The sequence below is a fragment of the Procambarus clarkii genome, chromosome 22 (assembly GCF_040958095.1).
Source record: "Procambarus clarkii isolate CNS0578487 chromosome 22, FALCON_Pclarkii_2.0, whole genome shotgun sequence".
NCBI classification, from domain to species: domain Eukaryota; kingdom Metazoa; phylum Arthropoda; class Malacostraca; order Decapoda; family Cambaridae; genus Procambarus; species Procambarus clarkii.
In genome coordinates, this window is record NC_091171.1 from 40,359,375 (window position 1) to 40,383,675 (window position 24,301).

A 24,301-nucleotide genomic window follows, 5' to 3' on the forward strand; every position below is an offset into this window, starting at 1 on the left:
CATTTTTTTCTTGCAATGTATCTGTTATCATTTTATTAATTCCTCTAGAATTTACCTACTTAAAATTATCTGTTAGATTAAGGACCTGCCCAAAATGCTGCGCGTATTAGTGGCTTTACAAGAATGTAATTACCATGCTATGTATCCTCAAAAACCCAATGTACCTTCTTGTATATAAATATAAATAAAAGGACCCTTACTCGACCAAGTACTCTCTGGGCTTGCACACATTGTTCTTGTATTGCTAAACTCAAGCTGATAATTGTTAAGCCATCAACATCAAAGTGGTGACATTGCACGTCACCACTTTGACGTGGTCACTTGCCATTGCACGTAATTAAAGTTAAAGTGAACTAAAAGTCCATAACTGTACCATGTTTTGCATGTTTTTTTTAAATATACGATCAATTATTATTAGTCAATACCCTTAATAGATTTGTTAATGGATATAGCACTGACAACTGTATAGATAACTATTTAGCTAATGACAAACAAGTACATCAAAGGAGTTTTTAATACAACAAGCAATTGCAATTTCAGTGAAGCTTGCATGTATGGGATCTTGTATGAGATTATTCAGGATCTTGTGCCAACATCAGAAAAGGGCAACAGTAATCAAAGGGTCTCTGTAGTACAGTTGGATTCTTTCTCGACTCAGTCGGGAATCCTGGGTTCGAATCTCGTGCAGGGTAGAAATGACTCTGCATGTTTCCTTTCATCTAATGTTTCTGTATACCTAACAGTAAACAGGTACTTGGGAGTTAGTTAACTGTTGTGAGTTGCATCCTGTGAAATGGTAGACTACTAGAATGGACAAAGCAAAGGTTAAATGGTCGTTCAAAATGGAAATGAATCTGACTGGAGTACCGCAAGCTTCCATCTTGGGGCCAATCCATTTTTGTCATAAACATCAATGACATATATGGGAATATTGCAATCCACACCATCAAATTTGCACAAGACACTAAGATCTCTGATAAAGTAAGAAGCGAAAATTATATCCAGACTTTACAAAGAGATGAACATGAACTTCTCAAATAGTCGGAAGACTGGCAAATGATTTTTGATATGGAAAATGCAGCACCTTACATGTGCTGCATTTTCCGTCTGGCCAAAAAATTTTCGGGGGGTTATGGGCCGTCCCTGTCTGGTCGCCCCCCAGGCCAGACGGGGGCGGCCCCAGTGCTACAAATCGGCATCTATAGCGCCTCTTACCCCCCCCCCCCTGCAATTTTCATAAAGTCAAATCTGAAATAGAGATTGTGTTTACCGTAGATATATTTAGCAATGTCAGTGGTTCGAAATATTACATTTTCCGAGAAAGAAAGTGGGGGAGAGGGAGGCGAAAAATGTTTGAATAGAGGGAAGGGGGAGAAAGGTGGAGAACGGAGATTAGAAAAGAGGGTGGAGAGTTAAGGAGACGGGGACTTGAGAGAGAGGAAAAACCTAGGTGCACCCAGGTACCCTATCTTTGCATAATATAAAATCATAATAACAACATGTAATCATATAATGATTAGTATATGATTATGGACTAATCACATGGATTTTGTTGAAACTTTTGGCAAGGTACCACATGAAAGACTAGGAAGGAAACTACAGGCACTTGCAATAAATGGGAGAATACTGGAATGGATAAAACAATGGTTAAAACAATGAAAACCCGAGTCGTGCTAAATTAGAATAAATCTGACTGGAGAAATGTGGTAAGTGGGGTACTTTTGTCATTATACATCAATGACAGAAAATATTACTCACCACATAATCAAATTTGCAGATGACACTAAGACTTATGGTAAAGTGGGAAGTGAAAATGAGATTGAGACCTTACAAAGAGATCTACATGAACTCCACAAATGGTCATAAGAACGGCAAATTCGTTCTAATATCGATAAATGCAAGACCTTGCATATGTGGGGCATAACAATCCACGTCACAACTAGCAAACTAAAAGAATTCCTTATTTATTTATTTATTTATTTATTTATATATATACAAGAAGGTACATTGGGTTTGTGAGAATACATTGGATAGTACAGTATTTACATTCTTGTAAAGCCACTAGTACGCGCAGCGTTTCGGGCAGGTCCTTATTCTTCATCAACCTTGCAGCAGATTGATGGATAAAAGGACCTTGGAGTCAGAGTCCATCATTAGCTGAAAGTTACACAAGTAGAAGCGCCAGTAAAAAAAAGCCTCAACCAAACCTCATGAATAATGAAACGTGCCTTTACCGTTAAGGAAAAAAAAAAATGTAGTCATTCAATTGTATAAGTCTCTGGTGCGCCCCCACCTGGATTATTGTATCCAAGCATGGAGGCCTCATCTTCATAAAGACGTAGCTGCTCTGGAGAAGGTGCAACACCGGGCAACAACAATTATTCCAGAGCTAAGTTAACTCTCGTACCAGGAACGGTTGAGGGCCACAGGGCTAACAACACTGCAAACCAGGGGCCAGATTCACGAAAGCACTTACGCAGGCACTTACGAACGTGTACATCTTTCCTCAATCTTTGACGGCTTTAGTTACATTTATTAAACAGTTTACAAGCATGAAAACTTCCCAATCAACTGTTGTTATTGTTATAAACAGCCTCCTGGTGCTTCGGAGCTCATTAACTGTTTAATAATTATAAACAAAGCCGCCAAAGATTGAGAAAAGATGTACAGGTTCGTAAGTGCTTGCGTAAATACTTTCGTGAATCTGGTCCCAGGCATGACAGGGCGGATCTCATTGAAACTTAAAATACTAAACAATTTGAAGGATGTTGATCTGGACAATTTCTTCAAAAGGTCAGATGTATCGCAAACAAGGAGCAACGGTTTCCAGCTCAACAGGCCACAATGTAGGACTGAGAACGCGAGATGCTTTTTCATCCACAGGTTATAAACCCATGGAACCGCCTACCCGTCGAAGCCGTAAATGTCCAAAAACCTGATAAGTTTTAAAATACAACTGGAAAAGATCATCAGGGCAAACGGGGGAACCTTTTACAAGCCGACGGCTTCCTGTCCTCGTCCAGGCCACTAGTGTCTAAGGTCCTAAGGTAAATTCAGGTAAATTATACTTCAGGTAAACATAATGGAATATTACTCAAATGAGGGGAAACAAGAGGATAATGTGTATTGATAACTTAAATAATTTTTTTATTCGAATTTAGAATAATAATTCGTTTCCTCGTCGGGTCAGGCAGCCTGTGTATGTATACACTTTAGGCTTGTATCGAGGTCCCTCCCCAGGATATAACCCACAACAGTTGCCTAACTCTTGGGTACTTATTTAATGCTAGGTGAACAGCGGCATTAAGTGAAAGGAAACATACCCAACCATTTTTATCCCGCCCGGAGATCGAACCGGGGTTGCGCCGACTGAGAGTCGAGAACGAAGAACATCACCCATCAATCCCGTTCTGTTCTCGCATAGACACCGTGAATAATACCAGAAAACTCTTAAAATATTCTGCAGCACCGACACTGTCCCGTTGCCATGGGTATCCCCTTCACAAAGCATTACAGTTGGGTACGTTCTCGACTCACAGTCGGGTATCTAGGTTCGTATCCCAGGCGGGATAAATAATTGGCCACGTTTTCTTTCATCTAGCAGCAAATAGGTACCCGGGATGTGGTTGTTGTTGTTTAAGATTCAGCTACTGGGAACAAAAAGTTCCCAGTAGCACGGACTATGGTGAGCCCGTAATGACACAGGAGCGGGGCTGTAACTGTGGTACCCGGGAGCTAGGCAACTGTTGTGGGGGTTGTATCATGGTCAGTAGTTCGGTCACGGGAAGGGACCTCGATATAACCCTAAAGAACACCGGGGTCAGGCTACCTGTCCCCTATAAAGCGAATTATAATTATTAATTATTATCTATGGAAGAATTCACAGTTCAGCTTCTCGTGGTCTTCAAAATATCAGATAACAACGGCGTACGAAGACATAACACAGCTAATCTGACCTTAAACGCTTCCTAGAAGGTTGTAACAGAACCCATGGGTACCACAACCCATGGGTACCACAACCCATGGGTACCACAACCCATGGGTACCACAACCCATGGGTACCACAACCCATGGGTACCACAACCCATGGGTACCACAACCCATGGGTACCACAACCCATGGGTACCACAACCCATAGGTACCACAACCCATGGGTACCACAACCCATGGGTACCACAACCCATGGGTACCACAACCCATGGGTACCACAACCCATAGGTACCACAACCCATGGCTACCACAACCCATGGGTACCACAACCCATGAGTACCACAACCCATGGGTACCACAACCCATGGGTACCACGCTAGAAACAAAAATCTGTTTGATATTCCAAGAGTGTGATTTAACTAAACTATAAATGCCCTACAAATCAAGGGACCCAAAATGTGTAATGACCTCCCTAATCACGTCAAAGTCTGCCCCTCTTTCAACCAGTTTAGGAGAAAAACTACCTAATCAACTCCATGTAACCTACCGTACCTCATAAATGTCAAGCTATGTCTTGCTATTATCGAACATCAAGGATTAAGGATTATTGATTAACTTGTACTGATTAATAATAACTTGTAAAACTGCTGATATCTGCCATGTATAAATTTTAACCAAAATGTAGCCAGTCTGTTTATTTAGTTAAAATTACCATCTGTTGTTCTGTTGCAATTTCTGCTGTTCCATTCAACATGTAATTATTGTCATGTTTTTTTTACTTCAGTTCAATTCATGTTTTTTATCTCTGTTAGTTTTAAGTCTTAGTTCCCCCCCCCCACACACACACATCTTGCCTATAATGCTGTGCGTATTAGTGGCTTTAGGCATAGTATATTTAGGCTAGATAGAGCTAGCAGCTCTATCTAGAAATCCAACATTCTGCTTTTAACTCAGTTTGTTTGTATGTACTTTTATCTAAATAAACTTTTAATATTACTAATAATAACACACAGAAATCACATTAACGTGAAAAAAAACATTATACGAGAGGAATTTTATAGAAACTGGTAAAAAATAATGATTATATAATATTTCCATGATTCAGTACAAATTAGCTCTTATGCAAATCATAATGTTATTATTTAGTCAAATTTAATTTATTTATTTATTTATATATATACAAGAAGGTACATTGGGTTTGTGAGAATACATTGAATAGTACAGTATTTACAATCTTGTACGCGCAGCGTTTCGGGCAGGTTTTTATTTTATTTATTATATATTTATTTTAGATTTTTATTTTATTTTATTATTTAGAAATTAATTTTTTTTTGTACTGAGGCAGGTATTTTCTCCCCTGATACCATTTATTTTTAACCATCCTGTGAAATGAGAATATTAGATGAACTTATAGATAGTTTTTGAACATTCTTTTTCGTCGAGTTAGTTTTTGTCTAGTGGTAGAGTACGCGACTGGCAATACCGAGGTCCAAGGTTCGCGCCCACATATAATCTTAGTGGATATTCTCATTATTATTATTATTATTATTATTATTATTATTATTATTATTATTATTATTATTATTATTATTATTATTATTTGCTGAAAAACATCATTCCCCTGTAGTGAGATCTTCGTACCCCGCTCACTATTGCCGTGTGCTGAGGTTGTCGTTGTTGTGTATAGCTATCCACTCTACATTAGAGCTTGGTGGGGGGTGCGGCAGCCCGTCCTCCTCAGGTTTCCCAACGTCATGAAAACTGTCAATGTAAAGTGTCGTCTCCTAACCTACCAGAGGACCTAAAACAGAAAACGGGACAGTACGTCACTTTCGCCAGCCGCTTCCATTTTCTAGTACGACAATTTTGAGGCCTTGGGTAACGCATACGAGCGAATAGCGACGTTTTTGTAGGACAGTTCGCAGGTGGAGTACCTTGTGGAGGTGGAGGTGGAGTCCCTAGTGGAAGGTGTAGTGGAATAACTGGCCGACCCCTCACAGTGTTCAAGAGAGAACGTGACAACATCTCCAAAGGATACCTGATCAAACAGGATGTGATTCATACGTCAGGCTGCGAGCAGCCGCGTCCAACAGCCTGGTTTACCAGTCCAGCAACCAGGAGGCCTGGTCGAGGACCGTGCCGTGGTAAAGTTGAGCCCCGAAATCATTGCAAGGAGGTGGAGGTGGAATCCCTAGTGGAGGTGAAGTGCCTGGTGGAGGTGGAGGTGGAGTGCCTAGTGGAGGTTGAGTCCTGGTGGAGGTGGAGTCCCTAGTGAAGGTGGAGTGCCTAGTGGAGGTGGAGTGCCTGGTGAAGATGGAGTGCCTGGTGGAGGTGGAGTCTCTAGTGAAGGTGGAGTGCCTGGTGGAGGTGGAGTCCCTAGTGGAGGTGGAGTCCCTAGTGGAGGTGGAGTCCCTAGTGGAGGTGGAGGCCCTATAGCTGGGGGCCGCATGGCAGGCGAGGAGGCAGAAGTCTTGCGTCATCCGCCACTGCTGTTTCTCCCCCATTACCCACTTCCCAAGGCTCGCCTCCGCGCCTCCACTCTATTCCTCCACCTCGCTTCCCTGCTCCACCTCGCCTGCCTCCTCCACCTCCACCTCCCCACAACACAAATCACATACATCACCAGAAATAACCTGACACAATAAAAAAGAAAACTTTCCCCTGACATTTGTATATACGTGATTTAGCGAGCAGTTCCACCAAACGACAACGACATCTCCTGCAATTGCGATTGAAAGGGAAAGCAAACGCATGCGCTGCCAGGCGTACAAGGAAAATCTCCAGGAACTTGTATCCTCATTAGCTTACCGATGCTTGATACAGCTCACTACGAAACATGATTGCATATCCACTGAATCATGAAGTATTTCCCGGATCCATCACAGCCCTGTGGCAATGGCCGTCGGGTCCTGTACGACTCTCTCTGACGAGCGAGTTGACGTTCTAAGGGAAGGGTGAACGTGTGTTGAACTTTTATGTGCATCTTTACTCGCTCTTTTTGGTATATTCGCAAATTAATATGTAGCATACAGCATCCGAGGACTGTACAGCAAGATATTCTCCCAAGGTGAGTCAAATGAGAGCGTTGCAGAAGTGGGAATTAGCTGGAAAAGGGGCATTTGTCCGTCAACCCCCTCCAGCTGGCGCGGTTACTCAATTGATACCGAGTCGGGGGGTTTGAGAGGACGGGTTGAAGCCCACATATATGGGGTGAGAATTGATGTCCGTGTGCTCAGTGATGCTCACCACCCAATATGGCCCTCTAATGAACACTGTCGCTAAATAATTGACGTATTACCATATACTATGTGATCTGTTGATGGAGTGACTTGCCAGTGATAGCATATTGTCAATTGTTGGTGGTGGTAATGGTGGTTGTGGTGGTGATAGTGGTAGTTGTGGCAATATTAATAGTTTCGGTGGTAGTTATGGTGACGACGATGGTGGCGACTGTGGTAGTGATGGTGATAATGGTGCTTACCTGAGAGTGACTAGAGGGAAGTGAGAACTCTCTCACCATGCCCCGCCTTCCAGTAGTCCTCTGTACCTATTGTCTTATAATGCAACGTTTCTGTCAGACTTTGACGAGTCTGGCCTTAAAGTTGTGGATGGAGGTGGCTTCTACAACCTCCTCATTCATTGCAAGGCACTTGTTGACCATCAGTACGGGATATATGAGTATTTCCTTACATTTCTTCTACTCATTTGCCTTTCCAATTTCCACCTATTTGTCCTCATGAACTACTGTGTCTCAATTTATAGAGGTTGTCCTTGTCAACTTTGTTTACTCCCTCATTATCTTGTACGTTGTGATCATGTCCCCCGCTGTTTCCCCTGTCCTCCAGGGTCGTGAGATCTAGTCTCCTTATCCTATCCTCAAAACGTAGCCCTCTTAGCTTTGGCACTAATCTTCATGCAAACCTCTGTATTTTAAACAAAAAATATCGTATTTCACAAAATGCTGATTTCAGTACGGTGCTGCATAATCCAGTATTGGTCTAACGTAGGTGTGTAGACTGCCTTGAGAGAGTACTTATTTAGGTTTTATATATGCTGCTGATTTTGCTACGTGTGCGATTTTTTTCAGCAGCTTCATCCACGACGAGGCTAGTGTTGTAGGGTTGTGTCCTCGAAGATGGTGCGCAGTGTAGAGTATGCTGCTGATATTACCCTGTCAATGTTTGCCTCTGGAGTTAGTCCCCGTCGTCGTGTACCCTCCTACGGGTCTCCTATCACCTGTTGTCACATTTTCATCACCTTACACTTCTAGTGTTAAAATCTGGTAGCCATTTATCGGACCGGCTCTGCAATGTCTAAGTCAACTTGGAGTATTTTACAATCCTGAGTTATCTCGACTTTTCTCTTGAATTGTTTCCCTCTGTATAGATTGACATGTAGAACTTGTACAACTTGAAATGTAGTCATTTGTACTATGAGTCAATGAAAAATGAGAAATTTCTCAAAAACGGGAAAAAACGAGAAATGAGTCAACTGTACAACTTGAAATGTAGGACTCATCGTCCATAGTTAGGTCATTAATATAGATGAGAAATAGTATGGGACCTAACACCGATCCTCAAGGAACCCTACTTGTTACCCTCAATAGTCCGGACTTCTCACTCCCTCACTATGTCTCTGACTCCTGTCTGTAAGGTAATCTCTCACCCACGTCAGTGCACTTCTACTTGCTTCTCAAGTTTGTGTAGTAGTCTCATGTGTGGACTGTGTCAAAGGCTTTTTGCTAGTCCAGAAACCTGCAGTTTACCCATCCTTATCTGTCTTGTGTTAATGTTGTCGCTTTATCATAGAACAACAGTAGACTCACTAGATATTATTTAGTGTCTTTCTCTCCATATTGGTGCTTATTTACATACCTTATCCTCTCTAGGCGTTTAACTAATCTTATCGTTATTATCCCTCCCCGAGTACTTGGTGGGGGGGAGGTACTTGGGTGGTGTAGGGTTCTTGGGAGGGGGGAGGGTACTAGAGAGGGGGGGGGGAGGGGGAACATGAGGAGGGGGGGGGATGCTCGTCAGTGATGCTGGTCAATAATTTGTGTCTTCTCTCTCTCTCCTCATTCTTGTATATTGGTACCACGTTTACCTTCTTCCAGCACCTGGGAAAATCTCCCTTCTCAATTGAATAATTAAAGATTGGGTCTGGAGGCATATTGAGGTCCTTATTAAGCTTCTTATTTGTACAGATCACTGGTGATGTTTACACTGAAACATTGTTGCTTTTCATCTAGTGATTCCAATTGTCTCGTTACTTCCTCATCTGTTACCTCAGTGTGTGTCAGCTTCTCATCTTGGGTATGGGATTCAGCTCCTGGGCCCATTATGAGCCTCTGTAACCTTTTATGCTATCACTCATAGGATGGGTATTGGGCGCATAATAAACGAACTAAGTGAAACTGTCTTGTCTAGGGGTTAACTCTTCACCTAGCACTTTGCGTGGCTCCAGTTTGGTCATGAACACTTCACTGAAACTGGCATTTAGTTCCTCACATATTTCCTTGTCGTTTTCTGTATGATCCCCCTCCAATTTTGCATAGTCTAGTCACTTGGTCATTCTCAATACTGCTGTGTGTGTGAATGTACTCACCTAGTGGGGATTGAGCTGCGGCTCTTTGGTCCTGCCTCTCAACTGTCAATCTACTGGTGTACAGGTTCCTGAGCTTCTTAAACTCTATCATATCTACATTTTAAGTAGTGTATGGAGTCTGCCTCCACCACGTCACTTCCTAGTGCATTCCATTTATTAATTATTCTGACATTGAGAAAGTTTTTTATGATGTCTCTGTGGCTCATTTGGGTACTCAGCTTCCACAACGGACAGAGAGAAAGATCTAGGAGTTGATATCCCACCAAACCTATCTCTTGAAGCCCACATAAAAATAATAACATCGGCGTATGCAAGGCTAACATTAGAACAGCCTTCAGGAACCTGTGCAAGGAATTATTCAGAATCTTGAATACCACATATGTAAGACCAATCCTGGAGTATGCGGCCCCAGCATGGAGGCCGTACCTTGTCAAGAAGAAAACGAAGCTTGAAAAAGTTCAGAGGTATGCCATTAGGCTAGACCCAGAACTAAGAGGCATGAGTTACGAGGAAAGGCTGCGTGAAATGCACCTCACGACACTGAAAGACAGAAAAGTAAGGGGAGACATGATTACCACCTACAAAATTCTTAGGGAAATTGACAGGGTAGATAAAGATAAACTGTTTAACACGGGTGATATGCGAACAAGGGGACACAGGCGAAAACTGAGTACCCAAATGAGCCACAGGGACGTTAGAAAGAACTTTTTCAGTGTCAGAGTAGTTAATAAGTGAAATGTATTAGGCAGTGATGTGGTGGAGGCTGACTCCATACACAGTTTCAAATAATAATAATAATAATAATAATATTTTATTTAGGAAAAGTACATACATAGATGTAGTTACAAACATTCTGATTATTTATAGACAGAGCTAGTACATACAATACCTAAAGCCACTAGTACGCACAGCGTTTCGGGCAAGGTGTGGAAGAAAAAAACCTTAGACTAAAACTTAATAGTAAATTCGATTGAAAGAAAAAATAAAAGATAAATAAGGGGGGAACATGGCAGAAAATAGCCAGTATACAAGTTGGTCAACAAACAGCATTGTTTACAAATAGTAAGACATGGGTTGATATGATTTGAAATTTTATTTTTTATTTTATTTTATTTATATATATATACAAGAAGGTACATTGGGATTGTGAGGATACATAGCATAGTAATTATATTCTTGTAAAGCCACTAGTACGCGCAGCGTTGATATGAAATGTAGAAGTAGAAATGTAGAAATGATAGAGCCCAGTAGGCTCAGGAATATGTACACCAGTTGATTGAAAGTTCATAGGCGGGACCAAAGAGCCAGAGCTCAACCCCCGCAAGTACAACTAGTTTAGTACAACTCGGTGAGTACGGTACACCAAATAGACTAGTCCCCACACAAGAAGCTGCTGCGTCTTTATTTTAGTTACTCATTGAAGAGTCAGGCTTCTATGAAAGAAAACGTTTGCCTCAAGTTTTGTATAGACTAATATATTTATCTTGAACTCTTAATTCACTGTGTCGCGGGACAGGAAGCCAGAGTGTATTCATACATATTTGTTTTTTATCGAGGTCCCCTTCCTCTCAAGGCCAGATTACTGACCCCTACCCCAGGATCCCAGGATGCAACCCAACAACAGCTGACTAACTCCTGAGTACCTACTCACTTTTTTTTAGGGATTCTCATTGTTAGGTGAACAGATGCATTAGGTGAAAGGAAATGTACCCAACCATTTCTGTCCTGCCAAGGATTCGAACCGGGAATTCTCGAGTGTGCGTCGAGAACGAACCCAACTATACTACCGGGACCCTTAAGGTAAAAAGACATTACAACGGGTTTCATTCAACTTCCGCAAATTACCCTTAATCTATTCAAAGAAATTTGAATCAACTGGAAACAGGTTTGAGTTTAGTTGGATCCCACGGGGTACTCCCATTATAGATAACAGGTTTATGGGGCGCTGGAGTTTTTTATGGTCAGTGGGATGTGACCCAATTCAGGGGGGGGGGGTAGAAATAGTCAGTCTAGTTACAGTTACAGTCTAGTTACAGTCTAGTTACAAGAAATAGTTACAGTCTCCGTGGTGTAGTGGTAAGACACTCGCCTGGCGTTCCGCGAGCGCTATGTCATGGGTTCGTATCCTGGCCGGGGAGGATTTACTGGGCGCAATTCCTTAACTGTAGCCTCTGTTTAACTCAACAGTAAAATGTGTACTTGGATGAAAAAACGATTCTTCGCGGCAGGGGATCGTATTCCAGGGACCATAGGATTAACGACTTGCCCGAAACGCTACGCGTACTAGTGGCTCTACAAGAATGTAACAACTCTTGTATATATCTCAAAAAAAAAAAAAAAAAAAAAAAAAAAAAAAATAGCCTAAGCTACTCTATCCCTTTGAGATGTATTTTTTTCTTGTCTCAATAAACATACTTGAACTTGATCTCAATTCTTAGGACGCTGCGTTCGCCGGGACAGTTTTACAGGTGATTGGCGACTCAAGATGAAAGTCAACGATGTGTTGTGCAAAATCGCGGAAATATCTACAATCCACAGATATTTTTTTTATATATTTTTACACTATCGATTTCAACTTGACGAATTGAGTTTACTTTGTATTTTTATTTTGGTATTGTTGAGACTTTTTTTTCCGGTGCATTTGGGTTATGTGTTGTGCCGACCTTGCACTGAGAGGCGCCATAAGTCTCCCGTTGAGGTCTCATGGACAGCCCACCAGGACCTCATGGCCTGCCCACCAGGACCTCATGGCCTGCCCACCAGGACCTCATGACCTGCCCACCAGGACCTCATGGCCTGCCCACCAGGACCTCATGGCCTGCCCACCAAGACCTCATGGCCTGCCCACCAGGACCTCATGGCCTGCCCACCAGGACCTCATGGTCTGCCCACCAGGACCTCATGGCCTGCCCACCAGGACCTCATGGCCTGCCCACCAGGACCTCATGGCCTGCCAAACAGGACCTCATGGCCTGCCCACCAGGACCTCATGGCCTGCCCACCAGGACCTCATGGCCTGTCCACCAGGACCTCATGGCCTGCCCATCAGGACCTCATGGCTTGCCCACCAGGCCCTCATGGCCTGCCCACCAGGACCTCATGGCCTGCCCATCAGGACCTCATGGCCTGCACATAGAGGTACCACAGCTTGCCCATAGAGGCTTCATAGCCTGCCCACCGAGGCATCATAGCCTGCCCACGGAGGCATCATAGCCTGCCCAAGGGAACATCAAGCTGCCCACAGGAGGGCTGGAACAGAGTAATGCTTGGATAGAGTGATGCTGGAAAAAAAAACAGTGATGCCAGGATAGAGTGAGGAATGAAAGTGTTACGGAGGGATGCGGAGTGTAACGTTAATGAGCCTCCAGGCAGGAAAGTGCGCGCTGAGCGGGTGTGGGCACCTTGACGGAATGAACTGAGTCAGGTGAAGAGAAGAGATACAAGTGCAGGCGATGAGTCACAATAACGTGGCTGAAGTAAGTTGAGTTGATCTCAACTTGAATCGACTTGAGAATGGTCCAGGACGGACCGAAACGTCGTCGTCCCTTCAACTTCTAGTGTGTGGTCTGGTCAAAGAGATACAAGTACAAGTACATAGAATACAAGTACAAGCTATTAAATTCAGTTGCCGTTTCTAAATCAATTGCAGGTGTATAGCCATCCTTTAAGAGTTTTTTCTGGTTATATGAGTGTTTTTTAGTTCCTAGGATGTTAGAGATGGCTCTCCATGTGCTTTTCATATTACCTTTTGCTTCTTTGAATCTTTCATAATAGGAAAGTTTTGCCTTTCTTATTATATTGGTAAGCATTGATGAGTACCTCTTAACTACTTCCTTTGTAAGTAGGCTAATTCTAATTCTTTTTTCATATTCATGTTTTTTGTCGATTGCTTTGAATATGCCACTTGTGAGCCAGGGATTGTTTATTCTTTTGTCAGTTACTTGCTTGGTGAGGAGGGGACAATGAGTGTTGTAGAGGCTTAGAGTTTTGGAAAGGAAGAGGTTGGCTAATGAATTTATTTCTGCGAATTATTGAATTCAGATTCCCAGTTAATATTATGAAGTGTGTCTGTGAGGTTGTCTATTGCTGCTTCACTGTGTAACCTAAAGGTAGGTTTCTTGTTTTCTGGTGATGTTATGTCCATGTTTGCTATGAGGAAGGTAGGATAGTGGTCCGTTGTTCTGTCAATGATTATAATAGATGCAAAGAAAGCTGTTATGTTAGTCCATACGTGATCCAAGGTAGTAGTGGATGTTTGAGTGATTCGGGTGGGCTTGGTGATTGTAGGGATTAGCATACAGGAGTTCATGCTGTTTAGGAAATAGTCGACATGGGGGTTGTTTTGTTAACATAGGTCAATATTGAAGTCTCCTCCTAGAATGATGTGATTTTTGTTGAAATTGTTGTTTATGATAAGATTTTTTAGGTTATCTGAGAATGAAGCTATGTTAGTATTGAGAAATCTATAGATAGCTCCAATAGTCAAGGAGGATTTAAGGGATTTATTCGAGAACTTACCAAAGGTATATTCACAGTAGTCGTCTCTATCTCTAATGACACTATTGCAGATGAAGGTATCTTGGTAATATAAAGCTGTGCCACCTCCTTTTTTTTATCAGGCCTACAGTTGTGAATGGCTTTTAACCTGCTATGTTGTAGAGTTGGGTATAGTCTTTACTTAGTCAGGTTTCTGTTAAAATAATGAATGATAGTTTAGTACGCAGTGCTGTGAGTAGTGCATTTATATCATGAAAATGTTTACCAAATGATCTGATATTTTGGTTGAAAACTGCTAAGCAAGTGTTATTTTGGAGTTTGTAGAGTGTACAGAACACTGTACACCTGGTCGTATGAAGCGGCGGCTGCAGGCGCCACTGTGAATGATATGACGAAGGGACCGGTGATATTTGTAATGTTTTATCTAGCATCTATAACTGTTCTATTTTTCTCGTTCTCCATTCCTCGCCCGGACTGGTATTCACCTAGTTGTATTCACCTAGTTATGTTTGCGGGGGGGGGGGGGGGGGGGTTGAGCCTTGCTCTTTCGGCCCGCCTCTCAACTGTCAATCAACTGTTTACTGTTGGTGTTTCAACTGTTCACAATCAACTGTTTACAATCAACTGTTGGAGCCTCGCCATTCACGACGGTGAGAAATGGGTGAACAGTGATATGCTGTATTTATGAGGGTATATTTTCAACGTTTATATTTTGGCGTTTTTTTGCATGTGTGTTTGTTTACATAAATCATGTTAATATACTTGTCATGTCACTTATTGAGTGTACAGTATTTGCAAACATAAAACTATAAACACCACACACACACACGTACACACACGAACACTTATGAGGTGTGACACACCACCATCATGGGTTCAGGGATGGCAAATCTTGCCTCATAATTTTGATAGAATTCTACAACCAGGTGACAGATATTAAGCAAGAAAGAGAAGGTTGGTGCATTTTCTTGGACTGTCGGAAAGCCTTTGACAGTATCCAATAAGAGGCTGGTGCATAAGTTGGAGAAACAGGCAGGAGTAACTGGTAGGGTGCTCCGGTGGATCATGGAGTACATAAGCAATAGGAAGCAGAGTTATTGTGAGGGGTTTGACCTCAGAATGACGTGAAGTCAACCGCGGAGTCCCACGGGGCTCTGTACTAGGACCTATCGTGTTTCTGTTATACGTAAATGATCTCCTAGAGGGTATAGACTCATTCCTTTCAATGTTTGCTGACGACGCCAAAATTATGAGAATGATTAAGACAAAGGAGGACAGCATGAGGCTTCAAGATGACATGGACAAACTGAAATAATGGTCCAACAGATGTTTATTAGAGTTTAACCCAAGCAAACGTAAAATAATGAAGATAGGTGTAGGGAGCAGGAGGTCAGATACAAGGTACCATTTGGGAGATGAAATTCTTCAAGAATCAGAAAGAGAGAAAGACCTGGGGGTTGATATCACGCCAGACGTGTCCCCCGAAGCCCATATCAAGAGGATAACATCAGCGGCATATGCCAGGTTGGCCAACATACGAACGGCCTTTAAAAACTTGTGTAAGGTATCATTCAGAACCTGTATACCACATATGTCAGACCAAACCTGGAATATGCAGTTCCAGCATAGAGTTCGTATCTCGTCAAGCTCAAGACTAAATTAGAAGGTTCAGAGGTATGCCACAAGACTAGTACCCGAGCTGAGGGGCATGAGCTATGAGGAGAGATTACGGGAACTAAACTAGAGTCGGTTATCTTGAGGTTATCTTGAGATGATTTCGGGGCTTTAGTGTCCCCGCGGCCCGGTCCTCGACCAGGCCTCCACCCCCAGGAAGCAGCCCGTGACAGCTGACTAACACCCAGGTACCTATTTTACTGCTAGGTAACAGGGGCATAGGGTGAAAAAAACTCTGCCCATTGTTTCTCGCCGGCGCCTGGGATCGAACCCAGGACCACAGTGTGCTGTCCGCTCGGCCGACCGGCTCCGGTTGAAGACAGAAGAGTTAGGGAAGACATGATCACCACATACTAAATTTTTAGAGGAATTGATAGGGGTAGATGAAAACAGTTTATTTAATACAGGGGGGCACACAGGTAGAAATTGAGTACCCAAATGACCCATAGAGACATTAGATATAACTTTTTTCAATGCCAGAGTAGTGAGTAGTTAAAACATGGAATGCATTAGACAGTGAGGTGGTGGAGGTTGACTCCATACAGTTTCAAATATTGGTTTGGTGTAGACCAGTAGGCTCAGGAATCTGTAAACCAGTTGACCGAGAGTTGAAAGGCGGGATTAAAGAGCCAGAGCTCAACCTCCGCAAGTACAACTAGGTGAGTACACATACAGACATACACACACACGCACGAGCGTAGAGAGTCATACAGTGTGATATATAACAGCTGTTGTGTGTGTGTGTGCAGGACAGGAGATGGTGTTGGAGCAGAAGGATGATGGACGCAGCCTCCACCCCCGCCCCGCCCTCCCCCCCACCCTCGCCGACACCCTCCTCGTCAGATGATGCTCCGTACATCTCACACACGCCATCCGCAGCCTCCCTAGTCTCATCCTCGCCCGCACCCTCCACCTCCTCTCGGTGTAAGTCTTCGTCAGCGTCGTGTCCTGGAGCCTGCCCCTCCTATGAGCCCGCCTCATCAACCAGCAACCCACCACAGGCGGGTGAATCAACAGCTGGGTGCAGCAGCTGCGAGGTCACTTCCGCCTCACTACAAGACACTGTCTCCTCCAGACACAGAGTCGAGTCCCAGATTACGCTCGACCCTCCATCTTCCTCACTCCACTTCTCGCCTGAGGTCTCCAGCTCTAACTTAGGGTTGGATGAGACTTACCTCGGCGATGTGGCTCACTCCTGCACGCCAGGAGCCAGCGGCTCCGCCTCGCCGCGGGCTCCTGACTCCTCTGAAGCGGCCAGCGGCTCCCACTTCCGCTCCTCGTGGCAACCCCGAAGTTCTTGCCCTAATCTAGCCGTGGCGTCTTCCAGCGGCTGGCCGCAGGAGTGCCTGAGACCCACCAGCGAGAGTCTGGTCTCCCGCTCCACCTGGCTGACCTCGCCCGGCGCAGGCACGCCCTCCTCATGGCACTCCGGGGCATACTGGGGCACTCTGGAGGCCTCCGACGTCAGCTCCACGGAGCCTCCTGACTCCACCAAGTCCAACATGGGGGCGTGTCAGGCGGGGTGGCAGCGGGACTACCCCGGCGCGGTGTCGCACGAACTTACCTCATCAACAGCTGTGTCACGTGACACCGTCAATTCCACAGTGGAGGAAGGCGCGGCGTCGTCGTCGTGGTGCCAGGAGGAGGAGGAGGGTGCCACGGGTGCAGCTGCCGCCTGGGAGTGTGACTCTCTCAGCTGTGAAGTAGGAGCCACCTCCTCCCTCACTCCCTGGCCTTCCTCCTCCTGCCACATACCTCCACCCAACTCTCCTGTCAACTCCACCTCTCAGTGTCCGGCAGAAAGCAGCTTACAGCTTCCAACATGGAGGAGTCGGGCATCATCAGCGCCATTAAGTTTAACTCGTGTAATGCCCACGGCGCCTCCCCCGAGGCCTCCGACGCCCCCGCGCCAGCACACGCCCCCAGCCAGCCGTCACCGAGCCTCTATCCCACCCCCAGCGGCCGTCAGGCGCTCGGCGTCACCCCCAGCACGAAGCCACGGTCGTGGGCAGTCTCCGCCAGCCAGCAGACGCTCCGTGTCTCCTCCACAGCAGCATCAGAGCCAACACCAGGCGCTGCCCGTCCGCAGGTCGGCGTCACCGCCCCTCCGTCATCACGCCGCCCAGCACCCTAGACGCTCCGTGTCGCCCGTGTCGTTCCAGGGAACACTTGGCCACCCGCTCTCTCCCACAGTCAGGCGAAGACCCAGACACAGGTACAGTCATAATCTTTCTTGTAGCGTGCATGTTCCAATTATCATTACTAGCGTGCATGTTCCAGTTATTATTACTAACGTGTATGTTTCAGTTAACATTACTAGCGTGTATGTTCCAGTATTCATAACATTTGGATCCTGAATTAATCCTGGAGTATCATTATGTGTAAATTCTAAAATAGCCCGAACAATAAATATCCTGACTGTCTCCTTTACAAGCTAGAGTTAACATTAAAGGTAAAACTATAGTAATATAACATGAGGAAAATAGTGTACAACCTTCTGGATAGATTTTCATGTTAATTCATTGAGATACAGATCCTGAGACTTGAAGTTTAGCTAAATAGCTCTCCTTTCATTTTGTTGCCTTCTTTTGTCACTATGAGACAAACTGTAATGTTATCAATTTTATAAAAAGCGGTCAGTCAGGAAAAAAAATTCTATATGGTGCAACTCATCCTCCTGTTTAAATAGTACTTTTTTGTAACTATGTTGACCATCGTACATATATTGACGCAATGGACAATTAGTAGATAGTAGAATTTAGTACCATTCACTTTATAGAGTCCGGAAAATTAAAATTAAAATAAAGCTTAAATATTCCTAGGCCTATTATAGTACATATGTGTACTATATTAGGCTTCAGATAGCTTGTATTAGGTCTAGAGTGGTTATGTTAGATTAGTTTTATTTAGCAACATAAATGTAAAACTTTTCCAGTTTGTCAAAGTTCATTAGTATCATATTCTACCTTCTAATTGTTCATTACGTCAATATCCAGCCCATCCTCCTGTTTTGGCAGTACTTATAGAAAGGATGAGGACCATAGAATATATATACCGACGTACAGCGACATTAGAAAGTAGAAATCGGTACCAATGAATTTGGACAAACCAGAAAACGATTGTCTACTTATGTTGCAAAGACAAGCTAACCTAACCTAACCTTCCTAGGCCTAATAAACACTAGCTGGGGCCTAATATAATACATGTGTGTGCTATACTAGGCCAAATTCTACCTTCTAATTATCCATTACGTCAATATCCAGCCCATCCTCCTGGTATATATATATATATATATATATATATATATATATATATATATATATATATATATATATATATATATATTATATATATGACTGAAAACTCACACCCCAGAAGTGACTCGAACCCATACTCCCAGGAGCAACGCAATTGGTAACTACAGGGCGCCTTAATCCGCTTGACCATCACGGCCGGACAAAAGGAAGTGATAGCCGAAGCTATTTGAACCACTTCCCCGCCGGCAACTCGGATGGTAATCCGAGTATTTTCCTTCCAACGGGGAAGTGGTTCAAATAGCTTCGGCTATCACTTCCTTTTGTCCGGCCGTGATGGTCAAGCGGATTAAGGCGCCCTGTAGTTACCAGTTGCGTTGCTCCTGGGAGTATGGGTTCGAGTCACTTCTGGGGTGTGAGTTTTCAGTCGCATATAGTCCTGGGGACCATTCAGGCTTGTTTGCACATATATATATATATATATATATATATATATATATATATATATATATATATATATATATATATCGTACCTAGTAGCCAGAACTCACTTTTTGGCCTACTATTCAAGGCCCGATTTGCCTAATAAGCCAAGTTTTCCTGAATTAATATATTTTTTCTAATTTTTTTCTTATGAAATGATAAAGCTACCCATTTCATTATGTATGAGGTCAATTTTTTTTTATTGTAGTTAAAATTAACGTAGATATATGACCGAACCTAACCAACCCTACCTAACCTAACCTAACCTATCTTTATAGGTTAGGTTTGGTTAGGTAGCCGAAAAAGTTAGGTTAGGTTAGGTTAGGTAGGTTAGGTAGTCGAAAAACAATTAATTCATGAAAACTTGGCTTATTAGGCAAATCGGGCCTTGCATAGTAGGCTGAGAAGTGCGTTCTGGCTACTAGGTACGACATATATATATATATATATATATATATATATATATATATATATATATATATATATATATATATATATATATATATATATATATATTATTAAATATGACCGAAAAAGTAAGATTAATAATTCTAACACGAATTTTCTCAATCTTTCGTACATTTCTTTTCACTGTTGGAGGTAAATCAAAAATCAATTCTCCAAAATTCATTTTTATTTCTAGTCTGACGCGACACGAGCGCGTTTCGTAAAACTTATTACATTTTCAAAGACTTTAGTTTTACAAATACACAACTGAATAGAACTTACGCATCTCCGATTTTATATCTACATTTTAGTGAGGTGGATGGGGTGAGGTGGCATTAATAGGGTATTAATTTCATCAACACAAGACAGAACAAGAGGTGGCATTAATAGGGTATTAATTTCATCAACACAAGACAGAACACGAAACAATGGGTATTGAATAGAAGTGTTTGTAGAAAGCCTATTGGTCCATATTTCTTGATGCTTCTATATTGGAGCGGAGTCTTGAGGTGGGTAGAATATAGTTGTGCATTAATTGGCTGTTGATTGCTGGTGTTGACTTCTTGATGTGTAGTGCCTCGCAAACGTCAAGCCGCCTGCTATCGCTGTATCTATCGAATACAATAGATACAGTTCGAATACGAATACAGTTCGATAGATACAGCGATAGCAGGCGGCTTGACGTTTGCGAGGCACTACACATCAAGAAGTCAACACCAGCAATCAACAGCCAATTAATGCACAACTATATTCTACCCACCTCAAGACTCCGCTCCAATATAGAAGCATCAAGAAATATGGACCAATAGGCTTTCTACAAACACTTCTATTCAATACCCATTGTTTCGTGTTCTGTCTTGTGTTGATGAAATTAATACCCTATTAATGCCACCTCTTGTTCTGTCTTGTGTTGATAAAATTAATACCCTATTAATGCCACCTCACCCCATCCACCTCACTAAAATGTAGATATAAAATCGGAGATGCGTAAGTTCTATTCAGTTGTGTATTTGTAAAACTAAAGTCTTTGAAAATGTAATAAGTTTTACGAAACGCGCTCGTGTCGCGTCAGACTAGAAATAAAAATGAATTTTGGAGAATTGATTTTTGATTTACCTCCAACAGTGAAAAGAAATGTACGAAAGATTGAGAAAATTCGTGTTAGAATTATTAATCTTACTTTTTCGGTCATATTTAATAATATATGTCTACAGGAAAGACTGCTACCAAAATATACTAATATATATATATATATATATATATATATATATATATATATATATATATATATATATATATATATATATATATATATATATATATTTAGAACTTACTTATATATATGAATAGAACTTACTTAACTTACTGAATAGAACTTACTTATATATATATATATATATATATATATATATATATATATATATATATATATATATATATATATATATATATATATATATATATATAACTCTGCAGTGTACTGTGAGTGACCTCCATGGCACGAGAGGGAAGATGTGCACTACACAGATAACTCAAGTGATAACCTCACATTATTTTGTCCTCCCCCCGCCTCTCTCCCTAGGTCAGCCAGGACCCCAAGCCCTCGCCCGCCGCGCCCCCCTAACTCCACCCCGGAGCCTGGCCCCTCACCATCCCAGCAGCAGCAGTCGCCTCGCCCTCACTACACCAAGATGAGGGGACGATGAGGATGGGTCCACGCGGTGTCAAGGGGGCGGTGAGTCTAAGAGTCCAGTAAGCCATATTGTGCCAAGATGAGAGAGAACCTTGGTGCACACGGAGCCAAGAGGTGGGGTCATAGGCCACTGCAACGTGTCCATGGCAGGGAACTGGCATGGGTCACGTTGTCATTGATCCATTGTCATGAAAGATTGATTCCAATATCCTAGGGCCTGCAGCCTCCCTGTCCCAGGACATGCCACTCTGGTGGGACTAACAGTAAGTGTGGAGGCAGGTGGAGATGGTATACAGTGAAGCTGTATACCATGTTCCACGTGTGGCTTGGTTTACTATGGTTTACTGTGACTTATTGGGCAAAAAGGAAGATGGAAGAGAGAAGGGTGACCTCGGGTCACAACCAGGGTTCTCCACGTTCCGTACCTGAGGTCACCACGGGGTACCTGGGGTCACCACGGGGTACCTGGGGTCACCACGGGGTACCTGGGGTCACCACGGGGTACCTGGGGTCACCACGGGGTACCTGGGGTCACCACGGGGTACCTGGGGTCACCTCGGGGTACCTGGGGTCACCACGGGGTACCTGGGGTCACCTCGGGGTACCTGGGGTCACCACGGGGTACCTGGGGTCACCACGGGGTACCTGGGGTCACCACGGGGTACCTGGGGTCACCACGGGGATACACTGTCTGGGGTCACCGCCTTGGGTCACCACTTGGGGTCGCCAGTGGGGTCACCACCACGCGGGCATCAATACATATCATTGCGTCATATATCAGAGCCCTTATATCATGCATATATTTTATACTCATGACATCTGACTTGGTGTCAGGTAACGTCAGACACCAACCAATACTTGGTGTCAGGTAACGTCAGACACCAACCAATACTTGGTGTTAGGTAACGCCAGACACCAACCAATACTTGGTGTCAGGTAACGCCAGACACCAACCAATACTTGGTGTCTGGTAACGCCAGACACCAACCAATACTTGGTGTCAGGTAACGTCAGACACCAACCAATACTTGGTGTCTGGTAACGCCAGACACCAACCAATACTTGGTGTCAGGTAACGCCAGACACCAACCAATACTTGGTGTCAGGTAACGCCAGACACCAACCAATACTTGGTGTCAGGTAACGCCAGACACCAACCAATACTTGGTGTCAGGTAACGCCAGACACCAACCAATACTTGGTGTCTGGTAACGCCAGACACCAACCAATACTTGGTGTCAGGTAACGCCAGACACCAACCAATACTTGGTGTCTGGTAACGCCAGACACCAACCAATACTTGGTGTCTGGTAACGTCAGACACCAACCAATACTTGGTGTCTGATAACGCCAGACACCAACCAATACTTGGTGTCTGATAACGCCAGACACCAACCAATACTTGGTGTCAGGTAACGCCAGACACCAACCAATACTTGGTGTCTGATAACGCCAGACACCAACCAATACTTGGTGTCAGGTAACGCCAGACACCAACCAATACTTGGTGTCTGGTAACGCCAGACACCAACCAATACTTGGTGTCAGGTAACGCCAGACACCAACCAATACTTGGTGTCTGGTAACGCCAGACACCAACCAATACTTGGTGTCTGATAACGCCAGACACCAACCAATACTTGGTGTCAGGTAACGCCAGACACCAACCAATACTTGGTGTCTGATAACGCCAGACACCAACCAATACTTGGTGTCAGGTAACGCCAGACACCAACCAATACTTGGTGTCTGATAACGCCAGACACCAACCAATACTTGGTGTCATGTAACGCCAGACACCAACCAATACTTGGTGTCTGGTAACGCCAGACACCAACCAATACTTGGTGTCTGGTAACGCCAGACACCAACCAATACTTGGTGTCTGGTAACGCCAGACACCAACCAATACTTGGTGTCAGGTAACGCCAGACACCAACCAATACTTGGTGTCTGATAACGCCAGACACCAACCAATACTTGGTGTCATGTAACGCCAGACACCAACCAATACTTGGTGTCTGGTAACGCCAGACACCAACCAATACTTGGTGTCTGGTAACGCCAGACACCAACCAATACTTGGTGTCAGGTAACGCCAGACACCAACCAATACTTGGTGTCTGGTAACGCCAGACACCAACCAATACTTGGTGTCAGGTAACGCCAGACACCAACCAATACTTGGTGTCAGGTAACGCCAGACACCAACCAATACTTGGTGTCAGGTAACGCCAGACACCAACCAATACTTGGTGTCAGGTAACGCCAGACACCAACCAATACTTGGTGTCTGGTAACGCCAGACACCAACCAATACTTGGTGTCAGGTAACGCCAGACACCAACCAATACTTGGTGTCAGGTAACGCCAGACACCAACCAATACTTGGTGTCAGGTAACGCCAGACACCAACCAATACTTGGTGTCTGGTAACGCCAGACACCAACCAATACTTGGTGTCTGGTAACGCCAGACACCAACCAATACTTGGTGTCTGGTAACGCCAGACACCAACCAATACTTGGTGTCAGGTAACGCCAGACACCAACCAATACTTGGTGTCTGGTAACGCCAGACACCAACCAATACTTGGTGTCAGGTAACGCCAGACACCAACCAATACTTGGTGTCTGGTAACGCCAGACACCAACCAATACTTGGTGTCAGGTAACGCCAGACACCAACCAATACTTGGTGTCAGGTAACGCCAGACACC

The 24,301-nt window shown here is 43.7% G+C and overlaps 1 protein-coding gene across 2 annotated transcripts; it reads left to right on the top strand.

Moving 5' to 3' along the window:
* The first annotated feature begins 6,839 nt into the window (after positions 1–6,839).
* Positions 6,840–22,589, top strand: LOC123760296 (uncharacterized). 2 transcript variants are annotated; one of them, XM_045745852.2, is made up of 3 exons: positions 6,840–6,997; positions 16,455–17,920; positions 21,472–22,588. In XM_045745852.2, exons 2-3 carry the CDS (start codon positions 16,482–16,484, stop codon positions 21,593–21,595), a joined length of 1,563 nt encoding a protein of 520 aa, XP_045601808.2. In that variant the 5' UTR covers positions 6,840–6,997; positions 16,455–16,481; the 3' UTR covers positions 21,596–22,588. The 2 variants fall into 2 exon arrangements, with proteins under 2 accessions (XP_045601808.2, XP_069184980.1); XM_069328879.1 differs by lacking the exon at positions 6,840–6,997 and adding an exon at positions 14,561–14,681 and having other exon boundaries at positions 21,472–22,589.
* Positions 22,590–24,301: the final 1,712 nt, after the last annotated feature.